This window comes from Kogia breviceps, chromosome 11 (assembly GCF_026419965.1).
Source record: "Kogia breviceps isolate mKogBre1 chromosome 11, mKogBre1 haplotype 1, whole genome shotgun sequence".
In the NCBI taxonomy this organism is placed as follows: domain Eukaryota; kingdom Metazoa; phylum Chordata; class Mammalia; order Artiodactyla; family Physeteridae; genus Kogia; species Kogia breviceps.
In genome coordinates, this window is record NC_081320.1 from 95230115 (window position 1) to 95253555 (window position 23441).

A 23441-nucleotide genomic window follows, 5' to 3' on the forward strand; every position below is an offset into this window, starting at 1 on the left:
ACTAGAAGACGCAGAACCAAAATCTAGCCTGGCCTGTGCACCACACACACACCCATCCTGCTCCTTGGAGATGGGCCTTTCCAACTCTTTCGGCTGTTGATTCTGGTGTTTCATTTTTTCTATTTCTAAATAATATGAACGTACTATAATATTTGCATTAACCAAATTCAGATACTACTTATTGACTTACTACGATAGATGAAGATTTTATCTTTCATATACCCTCTTTTCCCATCCCCAAACCTCCTAGTATAAATGCCATGATATTTCGTATTTCTATAACTTTTTACTTTTCCTGGGGCTGAGAGTTGCTCCTTTTTTATTGCTTATCATTCTTTCAATGTAGTTCTAATTCCTCCCTTCTCCAAAAAAAAAAAATCTTACGGGAGAAGAAAGCTTCTCAGGAGCATTTTTTCACAGTGTCAAATACCCCTCTCCTTTTTTCTCCTTCATTAACAAACAGAAAAAGAAAACCTAGAACTCAGGATGAAACACCACTCCTCCTACAGCACAGTGACCTCGCTGCCACAGGAGGCCTGGGCGGCCACCTCCCTCCCCAAGACTGCTCTGCCATCAAGCTCCTCTCCGATCAGCATCTCCTCCCTCATCTGTTCCCTCGTTCTGTGGCTCAGTTAGGTAGCACTAGCTGCTGTCGCAAATAAACCTCTGAATCTCAGGGGTTATCACCATGGAAACATTTCTCCCTCTGCAAAGTTCATCTGCCTATTTGGCAGGCGGCCTACTACAGAGGGATTCGGGGATCCAGGTTCCTTCCACCCTGTGGCTCTGCCCTGGAGGCCTCCGCTTCCAGCGATGCAGAGAGACAGGGAATGTGAAAAAGGCACACCTGTTTTTCAACTGCTTCGGCCCAGAGGTGGTCAGAGCACTCCTGCTTACAGTCCCATTGCCAAGATGGGGGGGACACGGCCCCACCTAGATGTGGGGCTGGGGGCTGGGGAACTTAGTCCCTGGGAGGAAGCTGTTTTGCAGCAATGACTCTGCAGGACGGCAGGACTCTTCAGAGGACAGCTAACCACCTCTGCTCTACCTCCTAAAGCGCAGGGTCTCCAAAGGCCCTGTCCCTGCCCCATTTTCACAGGAAGTCCAAAACCAATGACCATTTCCTCCAGGATATTATACAGCAGGAATGCAGCAACTGGAGACGAGTGTCATTCCTCTGTGTTCCTGGGCTGCTGTAACACATCTGTGGCAAACAGAGAGAAGAAGGCCAAAGACGGGTAGCATTCACTCGCTCCCGTGCCCCAGACGCTCTTTGCTCAGTTCACACCCTGGCGCGGGCCATCGGTAGCTTTCACGGTGCCTGGCGAGTCCTCCACTGCAGCCCAGAGTTGGTGGCCTTGGCGGGAGTTACAGTGACACGTGCTCCCTTCGCCCACCCAAGCAGAATTGGGTCCTTGCAGATATTTCCAAACTGAAAGGTCGAGCTCTGCTTGGTGAGAGGAACGGGGCCTGGTTCGCATGCGTTTCTGGTCGAAACAGGAAGCGCTTACCCCGTTTTTCAAGATGTGTTCGTTCGGAAAGGCACTGCGGCACACGTGATGATCCAACCCTGAGTCACCTGTGGAAGGCGCTTCAGGTCCTTCTCACGGCCTCTTCCCTGCTCGGCGTCCTCTTGTCTCCACCAGCTCAGCCGGGACACGTGTTGGTGCCTCTCTTGTGTGTAGAGTTCTGGGCACACCGTGGGCTTGCTCTGGTCTTTGCCCACTTCACCTCCGTCGCCCCAGCGGCCATCCATACGTCCGCCACTCTCGGTGGGTGCAGTGGGACAGGGCCTGTTAACACTTGAGATCACGCTAGATTGGGGGACCCCGGCTCCTGCTCTGCCTTTTACTCATCAGAGGACCTCCGACCAATCACAGTCTCTCTGAATGTCCATTTTCTCCTCAGCAAAACAGCGCGAATGTAAAAAGTGATCTGGAACAGCAATGACCATAAAACTTAGGATTGCGCCATGCCCACAGCACAGACATGCCCACAATTTTGCGCCGTTATTTGCTTCCTGGCATCCGTGTGGAGCCGGCAGGGATCACGACGTTCTCCCGCTTCACAGACGAGGAAACTCACGCCCAGGCAGGATGCTGGCGCCCGCAAGGAAAGACTGCGAGACCGACGAGGGTTACGCATCAACCTTTCTGGACATAAATGAAGTGCCAGGCGCTGCCATCGTTGCTTTGGAAAAGACATACAAGAGCGTGTCCTTCTATGGGGCGCAGAGTTGAAGTGGGATGACACGGAAACGGAGACGTCCCTGTTCCTCGGTCGTGCTCAGCAAGTCAGGATGAATGGGGCCGGAGGTGGGGGGGGCGGGGGACCAAGCCAGAGAGCTTTACAGAGACCACAGGACGGTGAGGCTTACACCAGGCCTTGAGAGATGCTTGAGGCGTGCCCGGGGACAGGGCCGGAGGCGGGGGGAGGGGGGACCAAGCCAGTGAGCTTCACAGAGACCACAGGAGGGTGAGGCTTACATCAGGCCTTGAGAGATGCTTGAGGCGCGGCCGGGGACGGGGCCGGAGGCGGGGGGCAGGGGGGTGGACCAAGCCAGAGAGCTTTACAGAGACCACAGGAAGGTGAGGCTTACACCAGGCCTTGAGAGATGCTTGAGGCGCGCCCGGGGACGGGGCCGGAGGCGGGAGGGGGTGGGGACCAAGCCAGTGAGCTCAGGCATGTGCAAACACTCCGTAAACTGCGAAGAGATGCTCAGAGGGGCATTGCTGTAAATGCGGCCTGTCGGCACCCCAGCTGGGAGATGTCCTTAGAGGACTCGTTTCAATGAACATGTTGTCAAAGAAAATAATCAATAAACGATCTGTAATAAGAATAAAAAAGCATTTTATTTGAGCCACCCTGAGGACTGTAGCCCAGAAGCCACCTTCCCAGATTACTCTGAGAAACGGCTCCAGAGACGCATGGCTTTCAGCAGTTTTCTATCTTATCAGAATGAAGAACATGAAGTCAGTCAGGGATACACTTCTTCAACCTTAAAAAATAAAAAACAGACCAGCACGTGCACAGCGAGTCAGTATAGCCTTGGCACCTGGGAAGGGAGTCCTAGCATCGAAGGAAGGCCAGCATTGGTGTCCCAGGAACAGAGGCGTTTAATCTTTTTTTTTGTTTGCGGTACGCGGGCCTCTCACTGCTATGGCCTCTCCCGTCGCGAAGCACAGGCTCCGGACGCACAGGCTCAGCGGCCACGGCTCCCGGGCCCAGCCACTCCGCAGCACATGGGATCCTCCCGGACCGGGGCACGAACCCGCATCCCCTGCATCGGCAGGCGGACTCTCAACCACTGCGCCACCAGGGAAGCCCCCATGCTCGGTTTTAATGTCTGCCCTTTTCATAAGCTCACGTTTTCAAACATTGTACATCGACAGCCCTACATTATTTCTTGTATCTGAATTTCAATTTTTGTACTTTAGCTGATGATTTTACACTATTGTAAAAGGATGCTCATTGCCAGGTACTGCCGTTCTGAGGAGAGTAAAAGCCAGGCCTTCTCTGAGGCCCAAGTCAAGTTCACTGTCCTCACCCGCCCCTACCGGCCCCATCCCCGTCCCTATCCCCAGAGGATGTCAAGGGTATCTCAGGAATCCAGGTCTGGAACTTTCTCATCAGCTGAGTATTGCAGGGGTGAGGAGCTGAGAGCTCAGGTGAGACAGATGCCACCCAAGGTCCCATTCATCTCCAGGTGTCAAGGTTAGATCCCTCCCCCATCTTTTCTCCAGGTGCCCTGTAAACTGGAACAGACCTTGGGGGTCTGGGGGCTGCTCAGCTCCCCTGCCCCAGTTCCTGCGACAGGAAGTGCTCATGGGCAGGAGAGGTGGCAGGCCTGGTTCCCCGTTCCCTGGGAAAGCCATCCCAGGGCCCCCCAAATTCACGCAAAGGTTCTTACCTGACCATTCGCCAACTTTCTCCCAAAGCAAAAAGCAAAACCATCCTTAGAAGCTTCAAAATCGCCTTGGTTCCCTGGAAACCGAACTGCCCATCTGCCTCCCTTAATGCATGCAGATGTGCATTTAGCCCGTCAGACCCTCCGCATCGTTGGAGGGACGGTCCCTGCCCTGTGGGAGGGGCGGCCAAGCAGGCCTCCCCCTCGCTGTTCCCTCTGGCCGGTGGGGGGGCTGAGCTTCTGCTGCACAATGCAGGTGCCGGCCAGCTGGGCCCAAAAGCAGCAGGCATGCTCCCTTCTCCACGGAGCCAAAGACGGGAGGAATTTTCTAGTTTGGGGGGTGAAAAGAGGTATTTAAACGCTCCAGGCAACTTCCATAACTTCTGTCATTTTGGGGAAAAAAGCTGACCCGCGAGTACCCATTTTCTTCACTTGTGCTCCATCAGCCAGAATTCTGGAGGCGAAAAAGGCGACGGGCACCCCAGACCCAGCTTCCAAGTGTGCTGATGCGCTAAGTACCGAATGATGTCACACGATGTCCAAACGACAGTTTTATGGCACTTCAAACAGAGAAGATTAGGACAATGGAATCTCAGTAGTGCGAGCCCTGGCTAAATACCAAAGCCCCCATTTCCAAGTCGGTGCCACGCTCATCCCAGCAGACAGTTTACTGAGGGGACCCCCATCCTGTTGGAAGAATCTGCAACAGCTCATTAGCCGTCAGTGTTTCTGGAAATGGGAAATAAGAACTTTTTCATTACTGTATTTTGCAGAAGTCAGTGTTGGTAATGATTTAAATGATGACCCACCATGCTCAAAAATCAAAAGAATCAAGCTGACAAATAAAACACGGATACTTCTATTATAAACCCCAACCCATCATCTGGCTAGCCTTAATACATCATTTTCTACCACATAACATTCAGGTTAATTTGAATTTCATTGGTGCTTTAGTTTTATCTGCTATTAATTTTAAATGCGTTTTGGTTTTATTATTGTATAAGGGCTCTTGCTTTCTGTTTGTGCGTACTTAAATACAACTATATTAAAATGATTTAGTTCAACACCGCAACATTTTGGAGATCGCTGTATTGTTTGAATTGGAGAAAAGACGCTACGTACGTAGCATTTGTCCACTTAACACACACTCTCCAGTCCCAAGAGGTCCACCTATTCGGGTACTGTCAACTTATTTCTGCGGAAGGTCCAGATGAAAACAGTTTTACTGCATAGGAGATTATTTCCATTGTCATCCTTCGTGTGCTGCGTGAAGACAAGAACACGAGTATTTGTCCAGAACTAGATCTCCCTCAATAAAACAGAGGTTAACTGCTTCACTCAGTCAACAGGCACTGTTTATTTTTAGGATATCCCTGAAATATGAATCAAAAAGACAAAAGAATAAAAGCGAAACTATCTGGAAGGAAAAATATAAAGTTCCCAAATGAATGTGTTCCTTGAAAATATAAACCATTTCTTCTTAGCTTGGCTCTGTCATGCATCTCGGAAAAGGATGTTTTTACAATCAGAGCAGAAATATGACTGGCGCTCCTACATTTACATTTCTTTGTTGCAAAATGAATGTAACTTGTTCGGATTCCAGCAGCGGAGAAGTCGTGGTTACTTTCCAAAGTGAAACCTAAAACCACCATCTCCGGTTCACAAAGGCAGAATGAGTCACCGGAAGAGGCTACTTGCTTGCAAAACTCATTAAAAGCAATGCAAGGCTGAATGGACTTCCTGCACCAGTGAAAAGATCCCTGGCATCAGGACAGCAACACAAGGCTCCAACAATCTTGGGGAGAAAGGGAGCCGTCAGAAATCCAGGCGAGCCCAGGTCTGCTGGTTCACACGCACTCCAATCTCCTCCCAGCCGGGACCAGCGGACCGAGAAGCCCAGGAAGGTGGTTCAGGCTGGCAGCTGTGCCTCCAAGGCTCAGGACACCTTGGACTCGCTCGAGGCGCTGTATTGGGTTTCCAGGGGCCCCCATCCTTCAGCAGCTCCTTTCTGTGGCCCTGACCAGGCCAAAGTTAGACGTCAGCTGCTATCATACAGAAGCGGCTCCCCGGGAACGGGATCCGGCCTCAGGTGTGTCCTCTGGAACCTGAGCATGCATCGTTACACTGGGGAGGATTTATTAGCACAGACTGTGGGCCCCATGCCCAGGGTTTGATTCAGGAGGCCCAGGGAAGAGCCCAGGAACGCGCATTTCTAGCAAGCTCCGATGCTGGCGCTACAGGCCCTGAGACTGTACACTTTTGAGAACCACGAATCTAAATGGGTCTTAGACCTGAATGACAAGCAGCCACAAACTGCTCCCTCCTCGAGGCCGGTTAATGATGTTTGACCTGGGGCCGCGCCGACTGAAGGCACTTGGGCACCCGAACGGTCCCGCGTGCTACTCCTTTCTCTCCCCATAAGCTCACAACGCACCTGGCTGGCCTCCAAGGCGAGCACTACGGGGAGGGGCCTTTGTCCAGCCAGGACAATGTGTTTAAAGGCTGAACTGCGCCCCCCGGTGGCCATCTGGGGGCCAATGACTTCCAGGGCCAGCTTCTGTCTGCTCAAATTCTGGTTTCCTGCAGACACCAAGACCCATCGCGGTGGGGGTGACACCCACCTCCACCTTCCACTGCAGCAGGAGTTGAAAACAGGGTCAGAAACAGGAAGGAGACTCTAGTGGCATTTTGGGGGGTTGGGTTGGGTTTTTTTTAATTTTTAAAAAAATTATTTTATTTATTTTATTTTCGGCTGCGTTGGGTTTTCGTTGCTGCGCGCGGGCTTCCTCTAGTTGCGGCGAGCAGGGCAGTGCCCGGGCTTGTCATTGCGGTGGCTTCTCTTGTTGTGGAGCACAGGCTCTAGGAGCACGGGCTCCAGCAGTTGTGGCACATGGGCTCAGTAGTTGTGGCTCATGGGCTCTAGAGTGCAGGCTCAGTAGTTATGGCACGGGGGGGCTCAGTAGCTGTGGCTCGCGGGCTCTAGAGTGCAGGCTCAGTAGTTATGGCACGGGGGGGCTCAGTAGCTGTGGCTCGCGGGCTCTAGAGTGCAGGCTCAGTAGTTGTGGCACGCGGGCTTAGCTGCTCCGCAGCATGTGGGATCTTCCTGGACCAGGGCTCGAACCCGTGTCCCCTGCATTGGCAGGCGGATTCTTAACCACTGAGCCACCAGGGAAGCCCTCTAGTGGCGCTTTTAACCACCTTATGTTCGCTTAGCGCAGAGGTGGGATGCCCCGCCACTGCAGACCCATAGAAGCAGGGCACGGTGCTTTGTACAGACACTTTCAAGGGGAGGCAGATGAGTAGGAAATGATGGGTGATGTGATAAAGCTCCCTGGAACAGCTTTTTAGGACGGCACTCCTGCTGGAACAAGGAAGTCAGACTCCAGAGTTTCATTTTTTTAAACGGGGCCTGTGTAACTTTCCTCCACTCCTGTTCTCCTGTCCCAGGAGTGTAACAGGGCTGCCTGCGTTACCTTTCATAGGAAAGGTCACTCTGAGGTCCAAAGCCGGCGGTCACTGACCCCATCGCCAATGTTCCTTGAGGTCCGATGACGGCACTGGCAAATCTGGTGGGGTGTATCAGGGTTTGAAAACAAGGATAGGAAGTATTTTGAATGTTCAGGTGATTACAGCTGAGACATTGGGGAAATGCAAGCTACCGAACTGGTTTCCCCGGCACATGTGTGAGGGCTGCCTGCACAACCGAATGGAAACAGCATAGCCTACTGGCTCTACGGAGAGAAAGTGGTGATGGGTGAGCAGGTGGGGACCGCCGGGCCCAAGACTGCAGTCTATACTGATTTTTGCTTTCCAGATAAAAGCACCTACAACCTGAAATCAGGGTTGGAATAAATCTGTGATGTTCAGCTAAATGAGAGTCTGTTTTGTTTTTAAGATACAGAGCCATGAAGAGATGAACCGTTTGGATCTGGGCTTCAGGAGGAGCTCAGCCTGGCACCCTGTGGAGACATGTCTGAAGCATTTAGGGACCAATATTCTTACATTTATTCCCGAAACACGCAGGCTGACGCACACAGGTCAATCAATAGGCTGTCTCAGGTCATGTCGAAAATGCACGGGATCAATAGGAGTTTCGGTGGCTTTCAGGTGATCTGGGTAAACTCGCCACGGGTTTTGACTGATTTGTTCACAATGAGGGACAAATCGGGTACGCCACGGAAAAGCGTCCAAAACTGAGGACAGTGGACATGAGGCAAGGGAACCTGTACTGTCTCTTTTATTTTACGTATATCACAGTGTTTGGGGATCTTAAAAAACTTGCCGGCTGGGGAAGACGGGCTGGCCATTTTTTAGAGATAGCAAAGGGTCCAGCTGAAGCCTGCCTGTGATATGCAAACTAGCTGATCCAGAGCCAGGCCTCCGGTCGGGCCTGTGCACCCCCAGGAGACACTTAATCCTCTGACTTAATCAGCCCAGGGCAAAGGCGCCAGGCAACCAAGGGCCACCCCTATAGCTCAGAGGCCACTGAAATGATTTGCACTAGGCAGTCCTAAGCCGTTCACCTCGCCCTGCCTTTCCTGCAGAAATCCCAGGAAAGGCCGTGGTCTCAGCTCCCCCCGTCACTTGTCTTTTGCCCCCTGAGCACCCTGGTGCTTCCCACGTGGCCCTGCTGGCGAGCTGCCTCCCATTCCGAGAACCTGCAAGTATAATAAGCTTGGTTTTCCGGAGCCTCTCCTGCGTTTTCTCTTGTGGCTGCACCCGACTGACATCCCATTCAGGGACAGGGAACAGAGCCCACGTGTGTGAGAGCCGCGTGTTAAACACCGATTATAGGCCAGGTTCTGGGAGGCACCTCAGGTACAGCATTTAAGTGAACCCTCCCTGCTCCAGAGCCACTCTCATCAAGGTGGGGCGAGCCCAGGGGGGCAGCCCTCTCCTCTCTGTCTTCACCCCTCCTTCCCCCACGAGTGCATACAGAGGGTCAGTATTTCACCGAAGGCATCAGAAGAGACGGGCTCTTTTATTCCAAATATTGAATGAACAGTTCACAGCCTTAAGGGTTTCGTTTTTTTGGTTTCTGAGTAGAAAATAACATGCTTGATATCACACAGTAGGAAATCCGCATCTTAATAACTTACCAAAAACTATTTAAAATTCACACACCTGATTTTCAGAGAAGTCTTCCATTCATCTCATTTGTTACAATATACCCTAGCTTTGCACCCAGCACGATGCAATGAAGTATTACCGTGGTTTTTATCATTGTACCAGCATATATACAAATACAGATCAAGCATTGTAAATAAAATATATTTAAGGTGCTGACCCAAACCTAAAATAGAAAAGGAACTCCTCTTTGAAGGTGTGATCATTTTCTCCAATGTACCAGGGACGTACATTTTTCTTCATCACGTGTGATGAACGTTAGACGACTTGTCGCGATGGAGGGATTCGTTTCCATCGGGCAACCCTGAAATACGTGGCCCAAACACAGCATCCTAGCACGTGGCTTTGGGGTCACTGAGTTACGGTTGTGTGAACACAGATAAACAAGCTCGCACACGCGTGAGTGCTGCCCGGGAACAAACCCCGTTTTCCGAAGCCACGAGGCAGGTGTGAATGTCACTGCCTCTCCAGGGGTCACACCCTGAACCTGACACAGACCCGAGGGCAACTTTCTGGAAGGCGTGCTCTGTTTCAGAGGGCAGTGGAGTGGAAGCTTAGGGTGCATCAAAATTGGGGGTCCAAAGTTGCATGCTCTTGCGAGAGAGGACTACAGCTGGGCATCTTCTACTTAGTTCACAGCAGTTAAAGTTCACCCCAAGATACCCTCGCGACAGAAAGAATGAATGAAGCCTCTGGAGGTCACTAATGGCTAGCCCAGGTTAAGGCAGGACTATTTTAAATCATTTTTAATGCCTCCAAAAGGGCATCTGCACATGCGGTGTGTGCTGCTCCGCGAATCTGCGACCAGCTACGCACGGGTGTTTGCGTTTCTCTGGGTGGCCAACGCGAAGCGCTCGGGAAAGGCGTCCGCTGCCAGCAGAGCCCACCGGCGACAGGGAAGGCAACGCCTCTGGGTTTTCTTTCACAGAAAGAGTAAAACTGCATTCAACTGCTTCACTGTTTGCCTCCATGACTCTAACCGTGCGATTTAAATAGGAGAGCATTTCAACTATTGGAGTAAAACGCTCTTTAAAAAAATAAGAGCTCGAAAAGAGAAATCTTTTACCAAAATAATTCTTTCACCTTTCAAATTATTTTCTTCTCCACAGGCCAATTTAACAAACAAGTAAAAGAATCATCTTCTACCGGCTTAACGAATGTCACTCAAATGACTACTTATCCACTTGCCCTTAAATCTGAGCGGAAAAGCTAAGGGAAATAAAAAGTATGACTCAGGGCTTCCCTGGCGGCGCAGCGGTTGAGAGCCCGCCTGCCGATGCAGGGGACGCGGGTTCGAGCCCCGGTCCGGGAGGATCCCACGTGCCGCGGAGCGGCTGGGCCCGTGAGCCGTGGCCGCTGCGCCTGCGCGTCCGGAGCCTGTGCTCCGCAACGGGAGAGGCCACAGCGGTGAGAGACCCGCGTACCGCAAAAAAATAAATAAATAAAGTATGACTCATAAATTCCAAAAGAAGGTCAGTGTTGTGAGAATTACAGAATAAGGCTCTTTGGATGGTCTAACACGTGTATCTTTTTAATGTATTACTGACAGTTATAATAGAAAGAACATGGCTAAAATGCTTATAACAGTAACCCAATCAGAGTAAGGTAATAAATAATACTATCTACAAAGAATATAATTTGACTTCTTCAAACTATTTTCTTAAAACCAACCAGTTTCTGTTGAGAGCTCCCAATAGAAACTGACATCATCACCACTTGGCATAAGCTCTGTGCGAGCCCACGTTTTCAGCAGCGCGTTGCTGGACAGGTTGCTGGCAGAGTGTCGAACCGATTCGAAATACTGCCTTAGTAATATTTCCTATAGTCTGAACTTAAGGCATCGCAGTTACAGGGAGCTGGACAAAGCACATTCTAAATAAAATGTCTGCCGCGGGTGCGTTAAGGCATAAATATTCCAGCCTCGTGCCACAAAAATAGGGGAAAATATGCCAGTTATATAGGTCAGCTTTAACCAGAGGAATTAAAAACAGCAGACCAGTCGGCAAATGCCACAAGGGGACATCCGCAAGGTCTAGGCCAAGAACGGTGGGGTTTGGAGTCCCTTCCGAGACCTCAGATTCAGGTCACGGGACCCTGCACAGCCCTCCACGTGGCACAAACGTGTCCCCCACTCTCCCAGAAGTCGTGCACACCTGGCGCCCCTCCTTGGATCCCGTCATCCCAGGGACCCCCGCTTCACAGCCCATCTTGCACACTAACTGCTCCCAGCCTGCAGCAGGCTGGGGAGGGCAGCGCTGCCACGGACTTGAAGCCTCAACCGGGCATGGCCTCCCCGCCAGGGACGCACCCGACGCCCCGTCTAGGACGTACACATCACTTAGAAATGTCAACCCCGGCCGGGGGGACCGGGAGAGAAATGCCCCTCTGCTCTTAAGCAAATGACTGCAGGTTCCCAGACCTATCCTTTAATGGGGGCGCCTGATCTTCACAGGGTGTCAGGAGGTGGCCCAGAACATACTATGCTGATGCAGAATGAACGTCCTGGTTTTCAAAGGGTGGCGGTGGTTCTCTCCAAAAGGTGAAGTTACTGAATGTATCTGAGCAGGGAAAGTCGGAAGAATGGCTCCTTTTCAGCAAGGGGAAAACGTGGTCGACTACCTCGCAGAGTCTCACGTACCTGGAGGAAAACGGACAACGTCACCGCCTGGGAGGGACACTCGGCCACGCGGGACACCGGCACGTAACCCCCGAGCGGTGCCCGGGAGTCAGGAGGGACCCAGGACCCCCAGGAATGGACCATGTGCTTAACACAAGGGAGGCTGTTCTAGAATCCGCCTCACGGATTAACGGGGAACCAGAGAGTCTGCCAAGGAGGGGAGCCAGAGACGGCCTCATGGGCGCGGCGGGTGTGACCTGACTTGACTCAAAGGAGTAGAAGCAAGACAGCATGACAGACGTACAGCCGCCCGCCGTGGGCGCAGTGGAGACAAGAATCACAGAGAAGGCACATCTTCAGAGCGCCACCCACAGGCTACCTGACTGCGCAATGAAAGGGCACTGGGCCCTGGGCTTAGGAGACTCCGATCTGACCTTCAGCTCTGCCATCTATGAGCTGTGCCACCTCCGACAAGCGGCTTCATCTCTCTAAGCCACGATTTCCTCAACCGTAAAGGGAGACAATGAAAACCGTGCACATGCTCATGTGAGAATTAAATTAGATAACGCACGCCGTGGTGAAATAATGTGAGCCGACGCTCCATAAATTTATTCAACAATAAATCATGAACGCTACAAAATAATTCGCCCTGGCTAATTGTTAGCCTCTGGAAAAAAAGCCATAGTTGGCATGTGGGTCAAGAGACCTGGGATCTATTCCCGCCTTACTGCTGTGGAACCCTGGGCAGGTGTCTTGCCCTCTCTGGGCCTCAGGTCCTTATGAATATGGACTTGGACCTGATCAGTGTTTCTCAACGCTCCCTGCAAGACTCTCACTCTGTTTACTGTGTATTCCCAAGAAGATGTTGCATATTAGTTTCTGTGACCTAGAACTACAAAAAGAAAATTGCTGTACTGAGTATGCATTCTCAGACCTCCGGGCACCTCCAACCAGAAACTGTGACAAGCCCAGGCCTCCCTGCATATCCTCAGAGTGCTCCCTGACAGCCACCGGTCCCTCTGCAGCTCTAATTTGCTAAGAACCAAAAAGGCTTTTGAAATCCAAACTCAAGGGATTAGCATATTCTGAGGCATAAAATAACTTTTAAATAAGGATGAGTGTGTGTGTATTTAATAAAGGACCTCCAAAGAACTTATGAGAAACATTGTGCTTGCACAAAATGGGGAAAATCTCTCTTAATAAGCAAGAATCGTTCTTTCCTAGGGATTAAAACAAAATTGTAAAATACCCTCTGGCTTGGAGACCTGTCTGTTTGAGTTTTGTGGCTCTGGAAGGTGGCCCCTCCCTGCAGGGGGCAGTTCACGGCTCGTCATCAGGGTTCGGGGGCCCCAGATCCGAACCCGTTCCATCTGTGCCTCTCTCGGACCAACGCTCCACGCGCCGGGCTCCTTCAGAGCAGGCAGAGCTCACGCGCTGCTGGCCATAAATGCCAAGAAAGAAAGCACTGAAGCCCCCCATCGGCGTGGGCCCCGATTCCTCCGAGACAATGTCCCAGCTTCCAAGGGGCAGGCACCCACTTGGCTTTGAAATGATGGTACCGAATTTGGTGCCAGAGAAAAGTGTGTGCTTAAACTGGGGAAGGAGAGTCTCTCTCCCACAGGGAGAATCACATCTCCCGGTCTAGGTGTAAGAAGACACCATTCCTTGGCGATAAATAAAGTTTCCTCCCCCAAGGCGTGGGCAAAGCGTGCATTTTCACCCCAGCGTCTCAGCGAACGGGATAACCTCAGAGGCCTCCCAGGCAGACCTTCGTAGAAGCTGGCATCCCCCTTTCAACACTCCTTATGACAAGACTTGCCACTGGGCTGCTGCCTGGACAGAAACCTTTGCCATTTCAGGGCAGAGTGCCATCAGCTGAGAGTTCTTTTGACCCCAAATGGAAATCCGCTCTCTCCTCGAGACCGAGGAAACACTGGAGAAGAGGGAACTGAGATGTTATCAGGGCGGCCACTCAGAACTCAGGCGAGGGAGAAACCGTAAGGAAAGGGCTGTGGAAGAAAGAGGCCCTGCTGTCGTTCCACCCATCAGGCAGCACGGGCACGGCCTCCCCTTGGGCAGGATGGAGGCGGGTCCTGCCTCCCCCGCTCCCCTCTCGCCCCACATACCCTGGGAACTGCTTACTTAGGTCCTGGCCTGGCTTTGGAGGAGGGAGGCTTGGGGGACAGACCCCAGGGTACCCTCTAGCCTGGAACCGTCCTGTTTAAGCTGGATTAGACTCCAACGGGCAAAAGGATCATCTTGAAAGTGAAAATCTGCCCTAGGGGAACCTAGATCTCTATCAAACAAAAAACCCAATCCCTGGGAAGCCGCTAGACCCAAACTCCCCCAGTCCGACTCCTCGACACAGGGAGGGCCCCAGCAGGCCCCCTGGGGTCGCTCAGGCCAGAGGCCGTTTTCCAGGTCTGCAGGGATCAGGCCAACAGGGGTACGGCCTCTGAAATGGACAAGGCAGGACGACACCTGTCTGCCCGACATCACCCAGTGGGCAAAGCTGAGGAAACACTCTCCACTCTAAGAAGTCAGGAACCCAAAGCCAGACATATCCAAGTCAAGGGAGATTCCCGGCCAGCCAGGAGGCCTCACTGCAAACAGTGACCCAGTTCAGCCCACGGCCTCAGGGAGAATGCGCTTCGGCCCGTCACATGGCCATGTTTCCGGTGAGAATATTATTACAGGTCAGTAATGTGAAGGGCTACATAGGTTCCTCATCTTTAAATATCACTTCTCATGATACTTCAATCTGGCTATACTTCTAATTCGCATTCTAGGCTTTCAAAACGAATCCGGCAAATGTAAGCCAGTAGTTTTCAAATTCACGCCATTCCACTCTGCAGCAGCACCTAACCACTCGTTTAAACTTTCGACCCGGCGGGGATCTGACTGAATGCAGGCTGTCCAAAAGTTAGGTTCTGGACAAAATCCGAGACGTTAACATATGTTTTCCTTGCAGGAATTAAAGATTAAAATATAGGCACCGAAGGATTAAAAAGGTATCCTGTTGACTGTGAAACACCACTCCAAGGTCAAGAGGGTGACAACGGTGATGACACGGCGACCACAGCGAGAGGGCGCGTACGATACTCACGAGGAGATGTTGGTCTTCGCGTGCTCCTGCACCAGCTCTCCTCTGGGATTCACAGTGAATATCCTGTTCAGAGACACTCCCACTTGCTTGTACGAGTACACATCCTGCGTGTGGTAAAGTGTTAGTCAGAAGGGAAGAACCAGTGTCAATACAAATATTTCAGATGTGATACAAATACACAGGCAGACCGCAGAGTTACTGCGGGTTCGGTTCCAGACACCACGACAAAGCAAATGAAGCCAATCGTACGAACGTTTTGGTCTGCTGGTGTATATAAAAGTTATGTTTACACTACACGGTACTCTATTAAGTATGCAACAACTTTATGTCTACAAAAAGTGCATACAAAAAACACTTTATTGCTGAAAATGCGAACCCTCATTGGAGTCTTCCGCAAGTCCCAGCAGTCACATCAAAGATCACTGATCCCAGAGCACCGTAGCGAATAAAATCACGAAAAAGCTTGAAATATTGCGAGAATTACCAAAATGTGACACAGAGACGGGAAGTGAGCAAATGCTGTTGGAAGAATGGTGCCGACAGACTCGCTCGATGCCACAAACTTTCAATTTGTAAAAAAAGAAAAAAAAAAAAAAAAAGCAATATTTGCAGAGTGTAACAAATCAAAGCACAATAAAACGAGGTCTGCCTGTGTTATAAAACCTTCATTAAACTCGAATAATACCTCCATGTAGTGTAGAGAAAGAATGTCTCTGGATGTGAACCTAGTAAGTCAGCTGTCCTCTCTGGGCCTCAATTCACCCCTCTATTCAAGAACTGAGTTAAAAAGTAAATCACTGGGCTTCCCTGGTGGCGCAGCAGTTGAGAGTCCACCTGCGGATGCAGGGGGTGCGGGTTCGTGCCCCGGTCCGGGAGGATCCCACGTGCCGCGGAGCGGCTGGGCCCGTGAGCCACAATTACTGAGCCTGCGCGTCCGGAGCCTGCGCTCCGCAACGGGAGAGGCCACAGCGGTGAGAGGCCCGCGTACCGCAAAACAAACAAACAAACAAAAAAAAGTAAATCACCTACTACATCCCCTGCAATTCTAACATTCCTTAAGGTTATTCTGTGACCCATTTTCTTGGGCATGAGTTTCAAAAGCAGGAGAATTTTCTGACTGGCAAGTAAGTACCCGACTACATTCTTCAGAATGCTGACCTTTCTAGCAAATTTGGGAAGTACGCACAAAATCTCAAAGTATTACTTTTACCACAGGAAATAACACTCTTAGAATTTGAGGCACTGAATTCACCTTTGTGCTTTGTGGCTCCATTCCGGTAGAAAGGGTCTAATCCTATTTAACGTTCTTGTTTTAATAATTTAGCAAGCAATTTGGAATTTAAAGTTTCTAGTTTCAAACTTCAAACGGAAACCCACAAGCCCACCTTCAAAGAAAACTACAGGCCATGAAATAATGACGATCTCCTTGCCTTTAGATGCAGGCAAGCGGCTCTTTAGCAGTTATTTCTAGAAGGAGAATCTGGCTTCACATGGGAGTCTAGGCCGGCCTTTCAGATGACGGCTATCTGAACAGACAGTAATTTCAAGAACTCGTATATACCCGACTACTACTTACAGCTGGTCGGTTTCCAAAAGCAGCATAAAAGGGTTCTGTATTTGGAAGAAACAAGTTTTTGATGTCTGTCAAACACTGGACTTTAAACTTCTCTGGCTTCTTTTCGATCACTTCTCTGTTAAAACAAATAAATAATGGGTCAGCACGAGAGCGTCAGCTTCATCAGCATCAAACTTCTTTTAACCGTCAAAGGTGCTGGGATACTAGGAGCGCTTTCGCATCTTCAGAAGTTAAATACGTGTAAGTCGGTTAAGCCATCCCAGAGAAGCACTAGACAGAAAGTGAATCCGTACTTTCAAGTCTTCCCACAAGGAAAACACCCCAGACAAGTGATTTCAACAAAGACCTCCACCAGTCATCCAAGGAACAAAGAATTCCAGGGCACAGAGTGAGAGAAAACCTCTCCAGACTCGCTTCACGAGGCCAGCATGACCTCAAAAACTAAACCGAAAGAGGTAGTAAAGTATGGGGAAAGTGTGGGCCAATCTCACTCGGGAACACCAGTGCAAAACTTCTACTAAATAAGTTAAAAACTTTATTGCAGTACATTAGCAAAGACCTAAATAAATGAAGAAATATACCATACAATTGAATTAGAATATTCAATATTATAATGAGATATTAATTCTCCATTAGTCTACAGATTCACTGTCATTTCAATTAAACTCTCACCAGGTGGTTGTCTGCATGTTTTCATGGAATGTGACTCAAATCGCTACACAGACGAACGAAGGCCAGAAACGGAGGCACACATTTATGGGCCTTCAATTTATGACCACGATGACAAGTCAAAGCAGAGGAGAAGGGCACTCTTTTCAGCAAATGGTGCTGAGACAACTTAATATCCATACAGGTATAAAGAAAAAGAAAACGGGGGCTTCCCTGGTGGCGCAGTGGTTGAGAGTCCGCCTGCCGATGCAGGGGACACGGGTTCGTGCCCCGGTCTGGGAAGATCCCACATGCCGCGGAGCGGCTGGGCCCGTGAGCCGTGGCCGCTGAGCCTGCGCGTCCGGAGCCTGTGCTCCGCAACGGGAGAGGCCACAACAGTGAGAGGCCCGTGTACTGCAAAAAAAAGAAAAAAAAAGAAAAAGAAAACGGACCCCTAGCACACTCTATATACAAAAATCAATTCCTGGTGAATTACAGACCTCAATGTGAAAGGCAACACCTTTAGGTAAAATATAGGAGACTTTCCTCAGGCCCACAGTCAGGGAAGGCTTTGTCAACACACAGAAAGTACAAAACTACGGGGGAAATGATCTGTTCAACTAAAGGCAACTCCGATTTATGTCCATCAAAAGCCATAAGCTGGGGAAAGACATGTGTAGCGCTCATAACAAAGGCTACGCGTGCAGAATCTATAACACTCTTACAAATCAAAAGGAAAATAAGGGAGAGATGTGAGCAGGCACTTCACAGAAGACGAAGCCCACATGGCCAATTAACACGTGAAAAGAGACATTTCTTACCTACCAGAGCAGCAAAAATGTAAACGGCTGACAACGCGTAGGTAAGAAAGTAAAGCCGATGGAAGGAACACTTCACACTGTTTGCTTCTGGTGTACGAACTGGTTCAACTACTTTGGACAGCAGTTTGCAGTGACCGAAGAAAACCAAACACGTGCATGCTCTGTGGCCCAGCAATCGTGCTCCTGGGGGTACACCGTGGAGCAGCACTGCACAGGTGCCCCCAGAGGACACACACAAGCAGCCCTGCTGCTAAGAGCAGAAAACCGGAAGTGGCTCAAGCACCCACCAACAGTAGAAAAGATAAGCGGGCTGCGGTGGGGTCTATAACAACGAGACCTACACAGAAGCAAAAACGAGCCAGTTACAGAGACTCTCCACGATCCTGGGAACGTCACGTTGAGCAGTAAAAGTGAGTTCCGGAAGAACATATGATTCATTTACATAAAGTTCACAAATGTGCACAATTCAACATACTGGTTAGGATTACACATACACGTGCTAACTATTTAGAGGAGCAGGAAATGACTAACGCAAAATCCAGGGATAGCAGCTACTATTGCGGCTCAGAGGGAGGGGTGAGAGCACATCCTCTTGCTTTACCTCAGTCGTGGGCGGGCTGGTGTTCACTGTCTGATTATTGGATGATCTCAAGGGTCCCTTTCGGCTTGCGTATATTACAGAGATACTGCATATCTATCCATCTATCTATCGACAGATGCCTTGCATATATTTTAAAACTATTCTTCTGCACCTCAGCAAAACATAAGTTAGATGATGATGATGATGATGAGCCCCAAACTGAGTGTCAGAAGACCCAGGGGCTGCTCCTGGCTCTGCACGGACTTCTATGGACTCCAGAACCCTCCTTAGCACTAAAAGGGCCTTACAGTCTACATCTCAGGACTCTTAGACAGAGACACATGAGTGACTGACTGTATGATTATAAGTCTCAAACTTCAATCCACTGCTTTCAGAGCAGCTCGGCACACTGCCCTGGGCCCCCAGCTCCACGGAGGCCACTGCTTTCCTGCCCCCCACCAGGAGGCCAGACTTAGTTTGGCTTGGCTGTCCTGAATGCGGCCATGAAGGGGAAGGGGAGAGGGTCATCAGAAATGGGCTGGTGTTCAACACCCATTTATGATAAAAACTCTCCAGAAATTAGGCATAGAGGGAACTTACCTCAACATAATAAAGGCCATATATGACAAACCCACAGCCAACAGCGTTCTCAGTGGTGAAAAACTGAAACCATTTCTTCTAAAATCAGGAACAAGACAAGGATGCCCACTCTCACCACCGTTACTCAACATAGTTTTGGAAGTTTTAGCTACAGCAATCAGAGAAGAAAAAGAAAAAAAAGGAATCCAAGTCGGAAAAGAAGAAGTAAAGCTGTCACTGTTTGCAGATGATAAGATACTATACACAGAGAATCCTAAAGATGCTAGCAGGAAACTACTAGAGCTAATCAATGAATTTGGTAAAGTAGCAGGATACAAAATTAATGCACAGAAATCTCTTGCATTCCTAGAGACTACTGATGAAAAATCTGAAAAGAAAATTAAGGAAAAGCTCCCATTTACCACTGAAACAAAAAGAATAAAATACCGAGGAATAAACCTACCCAAGGAGACAGAAGACCTGTATGCAGGAAACTATAAGACAGTGATGAAAGAAATTAAAGATGATACAAATAGATGGAGAGATATACCATGCTCTTGGACTGGAAGAATCAACACTGTGAAAATGACTATACTACCCAAAGCAATCTACAGATTCAATGCAATCCCTATCAAACTACCAATGGCATTTTTCACAGAACTAGAACAAAATATTTCACAATTTGTATGGAAACACAAAAGACCCCAAAGAGCCAAAGCAACCTTGAGAAAGAAAAATGGAGCTGGAGGAATCAGGCTCCCAGACTTCACACTACACTACAAAGCTACAGTAATCAAGACAGTATGGTATTGGCACAAAAAACAGAAATACAGATCAATGGAACAGGATGGAAAGCCCAGAGATAAACCCACACACATATGGTCACTTTATCTTTGATAAAGGAGGCAAGAATATACAATGGAGAAAAGACAGCCTCTTCAATAAGTGGTGCTGGGAAAACGGGACAGCTACATGTAAAAGAATGAAATGAGAACACTCCCTAACACCATACACAAAAATAAGCTCAAAATGGATTAAAGACCTAAATGTAAGGCCAGACACTATCAAACTTTTAGAGGAAAACATAGGCAGAACACTCTATGACATAAATCACAGCAAGATCCTTTTTGACCCACCTCCTAGAGGAGAAATGGAAATAAAAACAAAAACAAACAAATGGGACCTAACGAAACTTAAAAGCTTTTGCACAGCAAAGGAAACCATAAACAAGACGAAAAGACAACCCTCAGAATGGGAGAAGATATTTGTAAACAAAGCAACTGACAAAGGATTAATCTCCAAAACATACAAGCAGCTCATGCAGCTCAATATCAAAAAAACAAACAACCCAATCGAAAAATGGGCAGAAGACCTAAACAGACGTTTCTCCAAAGAAGATATACAGATTGCCAACAAACATATGAAAGGATGTTTGTTGCTCAACATCACTAATCATTAGAGAAATGCAAATCAGAACTACAATGAGGTATCACCTCACACCAGTCAGAATGGTCATCATCAAAAAATCTACAAACAATAAATGCTGGAGAGGGTGTGGAGAAAAGGGAACCCTCTTGCACTGTTGGTGGGAATGTAAATTGATACAGTCACTATGGAGAACAGTATGGAGGTTCCTTAAAAAACTAAAAATAGAACTACCATACGACCCAGCAACCCCACTACTGGGCATATACCCTGAGAAAACCATAATTCAAGAAGAGTCATGTACCAAAATGTTCACTGCAGCACTATTTACAATGGCCAGGACATGGAAGCAACCTATGTCCATCGACAGATGAATGGATAAAGAAGATGTGGCACATATATACAATGGAATATTCCTCAGCCATAAAAGGAAACGAAATTGAGTTATTTGCAGTGAGGTGGATGGACCTAGAGTCTGTCATACAGAGTGAAGTAAGTGAGAAAGAGAAAAACAAATACTGTATGCTAACACATATGTATGGAATTTTTAAAAAAAGCTTCTGATGAACCTAAGGGCAGGACAGGAATAAAGATGCAGACGTAGAGAATGGACTCGAGGACACAGGGACAGGGAAGGGTAAGCTGCAACTAAGTAAGAGCATAGCATGGACATATATACACTACCAAATGTAAAACAGATAGCTAGTGGGAAGCAGCCGCATAGCACAGGGAGGTCAGCTCTGTGCTTTGTGACCACCTAGAGGGGTGGGATAGGGAGGGTGGGAGGGAGGGAGACGCAAGAGGGAGGGGATATGGGGATACGTGTATAGGTATAGCTTATTCACTTTGTTATACAGCAGAAACTAACGCACCATTGTAAAGTAATTATACTCCCATAAAGATGTTAAAAAAAATAGATAAATATTTTAAAAAACAACCAATGAAAGAAAAGAACTGGGCTGGTGGTCTATGAAAATAAACGGTGTGACCAGGACTCCTCATTACGGGAGGTCTCAGACCAGGCAGGTGGTGACGGTGGCTGGTAGAGGGGCCACTGGACCCAGCCGAGGTCCCCAATGGGACGGAAAGCACATAGATAGATTCTCAGAGTCACTAAGACTCAGGCCAGCGATGCAGGGAGAGGGGCAGCTCCCCACAAAGGAGGGCAGCACGTGCTAAGGCTCAGAGCAGAGACCACCCCTCTGGACAACGGAGACAGTTCAGCACGACTGCATCCCAGAACCCGGAGAGAATGAGACGCGAGAGGAGGACAAGGCAGGTGGTGAAGAGCCTGTGATGCCGAGCTCGTGGCCTTGGGCTTTCTCCTGAGGGCCGCTATGAGCCAGCGAAGGGTGCTGACAGGTGACGAGGCCAGACCCGCGCTTGAGGCTGAACCTCCGGGGCCCAGCACGGAGCGGGGGTGTCGGCTGGGGGGATGAGTGAAGCAGCTATTCTGGCAACACCTCCGGTGAGCGGGAGAGGGGACCGGAGCCAGCCCAGCGGTGCGGGGCGGGGGGCGGGCAGGCTGAGCCCTCACCTGTGCAAGGCGGAGAAGAGGCTGCTAGGGCTGAGAAGCAGCGGCCCCTGTGGCAGCACCGTGCCCCGCTCGTTGACCCAGTGCAGGTAGCCCCGCGTCATGTCCGCCATCCCGATGGCCCGTGCGGAGCAGTAGAGGAACTTGTACCCGTTTCTGAAAAAGAGACGAAACGTTCACGCTTAGGAGCATCACACGATGGAGGCATCTCGTGTGCACCAACCCTGATCTGTGTCTGTTTCAGGAGGAAGGGCGCTGCTCTAACGCCCAAGCAAAAGGCCGCATTCTAGAAAATCTTAATGGAGAAAGGAGCCTGAATGCCTTTCCCTGCCCTTTGCTAAAGGACCCTCACTGCCTCACTCGGTTTAATCCTCATGGAAACCTTGTTCAGTAGGTGTCTTCCTCTCGCTTTACAGTTAGGGAAACTGAGGCCGGAGGCATCAAACTGTCCAACTTAGCTGCACCCGGGCCGTTCGTACATCTCCATCTGGCTGTTCAGCTGTACCCTTTATAATACCCTGATAACACAGACCGGTGAATGCATCTCCCCAAGTCCTGTGAGCCGTCATCAAACCTGGGGAGGGCATGTGGGAACCCTCACTTTGTAGCCAAGTCAGGCAGAAGTGTGGGGAGGCTGGGGACCTACCACTTACGACTGGTGTCTGAAGTGGGGGCGGCCTTGCGGGAACGAGCCCGTAACCCGCGGGGTCTGCGCTAACTAGGTAGTTAGTGTCAGAATTAAACTACTGGACACCCAGCTGGTTGTGTGAAGAGAACTTGGGAATCGTGAACTGTGTGAAAACCCCACACATCTGCTGTCAGAAGTGTCACAAGGGAAGAAAGAGATCACAGGAGGGTCCTTCTGTTAAACACAACGTTACTACTTTAGGAGAACTACATGTCCCTTTTTCTGAACCGCTGAAACCTCAGGGGAGTCCGAAATGAGATGTTGTGCTACAAATATAAAATATATGCCAGATTTCAAGGCCTTACTATAAAGACAGAATAGGGCTTCCCTGGTGGCAGTGGTTGAGAATCCGCCTGCCGATGCAGGGGACACAGGTTCGTGCCCTGGTCCGGGAAGATCCCACACGCCGCGGAGCGGCTGGGCCCGTGAACCATGGCCGCTCGGCCTGCGCGTCCGGAGCCTGTGCTCCGCAACGGGAGAGGCCACAACAGTGAGAGGCCCGCGTACCGCAAAAAAAAAAAAAAAAGACAGAATATGAGATACCTCCCATTCCGAGTTTTGACATCGAGTACATGATTAAATGGTAGTATTTTAATATATTGGATTAAATACATGAAAAAAAATGTTTAAACCCCAGCTGTACACTGATCTCTCTCAACTTGACGTTCGTAGCGCAAACCCCTCTCTCTTAAGCTCCAGAGCAATACACTCAATGATACGCCCCACATTACCCATCAGATACCCACGAGCAGTACCCCAAACGCTTCCAGGCACCCCCCCTTGGGGGCGGGCACCCCTGCTAGCCCAGGTGGGAGGCCCACATCTCAGGGGCC

The 23441-nt window shown here is 49.6% G+C and overlaps 1 protein-coding gene across 27 annotated transcripts in view; it reads right to left on the reverse strand.

The window, feature by feature from the left end:
• Positions 1-7175: 7175 nt before the first annotated feature.
• Positions 7176-23441, reverse strand: part of LPIN1 (lipin 1) — a 124994-nt gene continuing 108728 nt past the window's right edge. For all 27 annotated transcript variants that reach the window (XM_067008131.1, XM_067008120.1, XM_067008126.1 and 24 more), the window contains 4 exons: positions 21924-22076; positions 16334-16448; positions 14758-14861; positions 7176-11672 (listed from right to left, as the gene is read on the reverse strand). In XM_067008131.1, coding sequence (XP_066864232.1) covers positions 11513-11672; positions 14758-14861; positions 16334-16448; positions 21924-22076 — 532 coding nt within the window. In that variant the 3' untranslated portion in view covers positions 7176-11512. The remainder of the gene's footprint in view (positions 11673-14757; positions 14862-16333; positions 16449-21923; positions 22077-23441) is intronic.